At 38.0% G+C, this 7,270-nt stretch overlaps 1 gene segment (V, D, J or C); it reads right to left on the reverse strand.

Annotated features, from left to right (window-relative positions):
* Positions 1-1,088: 1,088 nt before the first annotated feature.
* LOC117701577 (immunoglobulin heavy variable 3-74-like) lies at positions 1,089-1,704 on the reverse strand. The segment is given in 2 exon segments: positions 1,089-1,477; positions 1,586-1,704. Coding segments are annotated over 2 exon segments (420 nt in total).
* Between the last annotated feature and the right edge of the window lie 5,566 nt (positions 1,705-7,270).

Genomic DNA, 7,270 nt, shown 5'->3' on the forward strand with positions numbered 1-7,270 from the left:
TCCATGATAGATTTAGATATAATAGTAAAGTTTGTGTGAGACTTTTTTTAGGTGAGTAGATTTCACTTCTCATTAAAGGGCAGCCTGTTCTCAGATGCATGTGTTTCAATACCTTCTTAGAGGTATAATTCCATCTTCAGGTCCTGTAGAAGACAAGAAACAAAGTATGAAATGTCTGTTTCCATATAAACACAGACTTTACTGAATAAATTTATATAAAATCTAATAATAAACAGTGATGAAAGTTATAGAGTAATAAATGGGATTATTTAAAAGAGAGGGAGGGTCAGATCTGAAATGTGATGTTCACAGTCCACAGGGAGAAGAGTGGAAGTTTAGGACTAACTAGGGTTTATGTTCCATTCATCTACATCTCCCTCTGGATTTTCCATCAAATATAAGTGGTACTCTAATCAAGGAATCTACCTGAGGCTCTTTCTTGAATCTGAAACAAACAAACAAACAAACAAACAAACAGGGTGTGGTGGTTTCAATATGCTTTGCCAATTGGAAGTAAGATTATTAGGAGGTGTGACCTTAGTGGGGAAATGTATAGCCTGTTTGGAGGAAATGTGTCACAGTGGTGATGGGCTTTTGAAGTCTCCTCCTATGATGAAGCTATCAGTGAGTAAGAAACTCCCTTCCTGTCTGCCTGCAGAAAAGTCTCCTTCTGAATGTCTTCTGATCAAGATTTAGAACTCCAATTCCTCCAAATCCATGTCTGCCTTCAAGTTGCTGTGCTTCTCACTGTGATGACAATAGTCTGAACCACTGGAACTGCAAGCCAGACCCATTTCAATATTTAATTTATAAGAGTTGTCCTGGTGTCTGTAGCCTATCAAATTTGTGAAACTCTACCTACACCACAGGGATATCCATGAAGTTCATCACGAGATTTCAGTGATGAAAACTGAAACATTTATGACCTCATAATTGTCATTTTGTATTTTTCCATGTGAGACCCTGCCTCATATTTTTAAAAATATAATAGCAGAAATACAAGCAATGATTTGAGTACATCAGTTTATTCCACCTGAGAAGAGTGTCCAATTATGTGTTTATAATCTGGTATGAACCTGTGTTCTGCTTGTACTGTGCACCACCTAGTGGTTCAGAGTAAGTTGACAGTGAGGTTTCTGTCTAGTTTCACACTGAAGTTGATTCATTGTGTCTCTTGTACAGTAATAAGTGGCCGTGTCCTCAGATTTCACATTGTTCATCTGCAGGTACAGGGTGCTCTTGGAATTGTCTCTGGAGATGGTGAATCGATCCTTTATGGATGGTGCATAGTTTGTGGTACTGCCACCATAATTAATTTCTCCAATCCACTCCAGAGCCTTCCCAGGTGTCTGTCGAACCCAGCTCATCCAGTAGCTACTGAAAGTGAATCCTGAGGCTGCACAAGTGAGTCTGAGAGAACTCCCAGGCTTCACCAGTCCTCCTCCAGTCTGAACCAGCTGTGCTTCACACTGGACATCTGTAAGTACAGAAAATACTGGTTAATAAATTGCCACACACACCTGTTGTTTCTCATATTCATGCCAACTCACACATTGAGAATCAGTTGCTCTTCAAAAATAATTACCTTTTAGAAGAGCAAAAATGACAATTAAGCTCAGTTTCATCTCCATGTTGAGAAGTGAATAAGAGAAGTCTTAGGATCCAGAGCCGAGCTCCTCTGCCTGAACTGTAAGGTTAGGTTGGTCTGCTTTTCAAGAGTAGATAGAGGCCCTATTTGCATGTCTTCCTGTTATACAACATGATATAGTGGGAGCCAAGAGATTACAAGTCCTAGGTTATTTGTAAATGGGCTGCACAAGTCAGTTTATGATAATGTTGAAAGAGTTGGTATCAGACTTCATCATTTTCTTTGAGAAAAAACCTTATTAATTATTATCAAGTTCCTTGTATACTTGAACATAAAATTTACACAATGATGTTTTCCTTAATTCAGCTTTTCATTTCCTGGGTTACAAAAGGGACTGACATCGGTTTGTAAAATGCTCATTTCTGTAAGATTTAGTTCCATAAGCCTATTCTCTGATGAACATGCTGATCCCTGAGTCAGCTTCTAGTCTGACTGTAGCTGCTTCCTGGGGTTGATAACTCCCTTTCTGAATTAAAGTCATGTGACATGCCTGCATTATAGTGTTTAAGTAAGAAAGTGCAAAATGTTGTCAAGCCCCATGTGTACCCAGGAGTTGGTGAATTTCTTTGTTATTATGTATTTTACTTCTTCTTTTCCTGTATATTTACTAGGTGTACACTCGAAGTATGGAGTGACTGTCAAGATGAATTTCAGTATGCAGATCATAATTGCACTTCTATATATTTTCAATGTGTGCAGGCCCTGGGCTCTAAAAAATGGCCTTACTCTCAACACATCTCCCATTGAATTTACTTCTCATGGTTTATTCATGCCACATCACAGGCCATTTCCAATCCTGATCTTGATTTGAGTTCCTTACTTTTCCTAGAACCCCCTATCCTACATGCATCTATGGTAACAAAAACATATTTAGTCTACTAAGTTGGAGTGTGTGGGTGACAATGATTTGCTATTAGCCATTGAATTTAAAGCCTCAGGATATGTAGCCAATTTTTTTTTAAAGCTAGGATGGTAACAAGAGACGCAGAAGGGGAGCACGTTTTTATTATCTTTTAGAGTTGAGTAAAAGCATGTTGGGAAAGCAGGCATGAATCTCCATTATATTTGTGTGTGTGCAGGAATGGAATTGGTCTGCTAGCTCACTGGAGGCTATGCATGTTCCTGTTGAGGTGTTTTGGTCAGAGAGTAAATTTTCTTTGGATATGGGCCTGGCAGGGCACTATGAGATCTGACATGCTGGATGTAGATGGGAAGGCTCTGTCCTGTAAAAGGCTGGAAGCCTGTGTGGGAAAGTGTGTTGGCATCTCATTTGAGAAAGGATCATGAGAGCCAGGGGAGCAAATTGACAGCATATATACTCACTGAAAAAAAAAGGTTAAGAGGCACCTCAACTTTTTTAAGGCTAGATAGATAACATCGAATTATTTATATTAGGGGGAATGATGGGGCAGCTCTGTGAATCAGAGAATGAGGGATTCATCCTCAGAGCAGGAGTATATTACTGCAGCAGCCCCTTTGTTTCCCCATCAGTAAATAGTGAGGGGTCTCCAATTATGTGTTTTAATAAATATTTTGAGGGGCAGCCATCACAAACAGATGGAGGGAAGAAATCAAATTTTCATCAGGATAATGTTGTCTATATGTCCTGGGAATGCTATTAAGCTGATAGCAAAATGGGAGTGATTTTTTTTTTTATTAGCAGTTAAGCATCAGAGAGGAAAAGAGGGTAACAAGAATGTCAGGTTCTTTTCCTAAAGTTTGTAGGGATCTATACCTGCCACTTTTAATTATATTAGTGGTTGTATCCACCTCATTTAGAATTCAGGGTGTGCTGCCCATCTGGGTGTGGAGCCATTCCACCACCCCTTGGGGGATGATAGAGGGCTCCACAAGTGTAGAAGAGAAAGTAAAGAGAGCGAGGTTTTTATGAGAAGGGAGTGGGTCCCAATTTGCATGTCCTCCTGCTATAGCTGATGCTATAGCATCAGCTGCTGGGTTAAAGCTGTACAGGATGCAGTTATCATAGAGTACAATAATGAAATTGATAAGTTCAGTAGCAAGATAAGTGTTACAATATCATTTATTATGTGACTGTGATAACAAACACTTCAGTGTTGTTTTCTAATTTAGCCAGTTCACTAGTTAATGATCTGTGTGATGCTCAGAAAGAATAAACATCTTTCTTGTGGGTTCCTGGTGAGCTTGTTGTACTGAAAATTTTCCATGTACTGTGTTGTCTTCACCCGAGACAACACTGATATGGATATCTAAACCCCCAAAATTTGATGACACATAAGCCTATTTTTTTTAAAATAAAATACACTGTATCAGACACTTTTATACAATAGAAAACAGATAATATATCAAATTTATATATAGATGTCACAAACCATCATAACAGTCTGAGGCTTGATGTGAGAGTAATGCAGAGTTAGAGAGAAACATGATTCAAGTTCATGTAAAGAATTTGAGTTTTGTCGGCAGGAAAAATTTAAGGAAGAAACTGCCCATAGGAAACCAGATAGAGATGCAGACTGATTGGGGGAAACTTATGGTTTTGACATAAGCTGGGGACCCTCTTGGAGGCTTCCCCCAGCATGGAGGTCATATCTGTGTCACTACTGAATAGGGATACCAATGCTGCATCACTTTAAAGAGGTAAATGGTTATTTATTCCACAGTTGATGAATCAGAACACCAGGGTCAATCTTACTTAAACTCTAGAGCTGCAATTCTCTACCTGTGGCTAGTAACATCCTTGGAATTTGCATATCAAATATTCTTCATATCAGATATTTTTATTACCATTCATAAGAGTAGCAAAATTACAGTTACGAAGTTTCATCAAAAATAGTTTTATGTTTGGGGGAATCTCCAAGCATGAAGTAACCTATGATGGGTCATAGCATAGGGAATGTTGAGAACCCCTGCTCTAAAGTATTCTCAGAAAGATACATTCTCAGTGGCAGAAACAGGAAGAAAAAAGAACACACTGCATGGTAGGAAGTCAAAGTTGGAGAACTAATGCTGACTTAGATTTAGATTGGCTATAGATTGGCTATATCATGTGAACAGTGTTATTTTGCCTTAAGTCTCACTGTGATTTAGTGGATGTGTTTAATTGTGCCTACACCAGTCTAAAGCTGTACTCTGTAGGTATTTTATCTTCCAAGATTCCAGCTGTATGGTCAAAAAAGCATGTTATGGTCACTGTAATATTTAGTAGGAAGCCCTGTTATCATCCCCACTCATCAAAATCCCACAATACTTGATTATTTACAGTATGTCACAGTGAAGAGGGTTTGTTTGAAAGACTGAATCTGCAGACACTTGCTTCTAATAAGACCTCAGTAGGCTACGGGTAATTCTGAACCAGTTCTTGATTTGAGAAGGTTCTAAGGTTATTGAACATGGAAGGTTATCTGAATGACCTCATCTCTTCAACTTCCATCAGGTCATCATCCATATTACATTAGAAATTGTTACTGAGGCAGAAGTGTTAGGGTCTCTCCCATGAAATGTCTCCTCATCCTTGTGGTTTTAACAAAGCCTAATAGTATGTTAGGTATACAAGGGGAACATGTATCTCATTATTTACTAGTCACATGAATCCCATCTGAGTTAAATACATGCACTTTCAAGTCTTCCAAGGAACATACCTGTCACAGGTTTTAATTTGGATGCTCACAATAGCTTGCCCATATCCAAATGCAGCTGAGATCTTGCAGCTGTGAAAAAAAATAACAACACCTTGTTCCAGATGTCAATGGACTGTTTCGTTAGGTTGATTCTAGTATTACAGTCTATTCTTCAGTCCACATGTTTACTAGCATTCTCAGTGTGACCACACAGCCAATATCAATAAAGAGTCCACTTTTCAATATTTCTGAATCCATGAGTTCTCTCCATCAGAGTCATCACAAATAACTTTTTTAGGAGTTTAGGAATTCTTAATGCTGTTCAGTCAAAGACTTTAATTCTCTAATTATTTCTTATTTTACTCTAAAAAACTGATGAGGACCACCACACATCCTCACAGTAATTTCATCTTCAGTTGCTATAAGAAAAACTTATGAGATATGGTAATTCATACAGAGAGCATTTTTGCAAATTTTTGAGGCTTCAGAGCAATATTCATAATGTCCAATGTTGGATGGGCAAAATCCACATTAGAACCTGTTGATTGGCATCCTATGGCCAAATCCTGAAACACGGTACCATGTAGTACATGAAGATATTAAAACACAGAGACTCTCTTTACTTTAAAAAAAAAAAGCTCTGATGGAAATTATTCCAGAATCTGGGACCTGTCTACATCTTACATAGCCTCCCAGTATTTCTGTAGGTAAGAACCATTGGTCCAGTTACTGTTTACCAGGTCAAACCTCATAGGGTTAAATCTTTTCACAACCTCATTATACTTTGGTGAGGCTCTTAGTATATGAAAGAACAAACCAGAGATGAACTACAATAATATCTTTAAGATGATCTCAAATTGAGAGAAGAACACAATTCTTTGCTCTCAGTTGCTATTGTATTGAAATAAAAAATAAAACCCCAAAGAAAATCACAGCTAACAACACACAAAATGGGTGTTAGCAGTGTATAGACACCATTATCAAAAAGGAATTAGTAGTTCCTAAGATTAGAAATAAGAATGTGCATTGAAGATAGAGATCTTTATTTGAGTTCTCAAGATATTACATACTAGCTGCCATGTTTCATCTGAAAGATTTCATTTGTAAACTTAGATACAATGCTGAAATTTAGCTTTTACTAACACAAGATTGTCTTCCTAGATGTTACTCTTTTCTTAAAGTTTTGCTCTTATTTTTCCAGAATCTTCTAGTATCCTACCAGTGAGTACCTGCAAGTATTCACTTCATGGCATATGTGTGTATTATTTATCTACAATTACATTTGTTGTGACCCCCCCAAAAAAAAACCTAACTGCTGGTATCAGTATCTGTAGATGTCTGTTATTTCCAGAGACTGCTCTGTACTGTGGACAGGCCATTTGCAATAATATAACTTAGGTTTACTGAGATCTCTGAGTCCAAAAAGTAAAAAAAAAAAAAAGTGTTTCAAAATGAACTCTGCTGGATGGAGGGTTCGTATAATCTCCAAGAGGAGGCTAAGAGACAGAGAATACTGTAGACATGAGGGACAAGGGTCACAATTAGAAACACAGCCCAAGGGAGAATTCAAATGTCATAGAGAATAAAAATACACAGAAAAGTTGCAGAATCTTAGCTTGTAGGTAGCAAGGAAGCTCCAGGAAGAACTGGAGACAAAAGAGAAGAAAGGGGTAAATATTAGGCTGATAAGAATTTCATTGTTGGGCATCTCCAAGCAAATTGAGATTGCCAGTGGGTAATGTTTCAAATCAGGAGCAGAGAGGCATCCATTTTTAGAAGATCAAGGTCCAGTAGGGACAGAGGAACTTTTTGACACACCAGTGTGGCCTTTAGTGTAATAGAAGACAAAGAACAATGACATTGGGTAAAACTCAGATGAGGAGAGTAAGTGCATATAGAACAGCCAATTGCTGAGAAGTGGATGGGAGAGACTTTTGGGGAAAGGGAGGGTTCCAAAAGTGACAGAGGATCAAATGTCTTAGTAAGAAGAGAGTTGCACAAATTTTGTGGCACCCAGAAGATA

Source organism: Arvicanthis niloticus, unplaced genomic scaffold, assembly GCF_011762505.2.
Source record: "Arvicanthis niloticus isolate mArvNil1 unplaced genomic scaffold, mArvNil1.pat.X pat_scaffold_1378_arrow_ctg1, whole genome shotgun sequence".
In the NCBI taxonomy this organism is placed as follows: Eukaryota; Metazoa; Chordata; class Mammalia; order Rodentia; family Muridae; genus Arvicanthis; species Arvicanthis niloticus.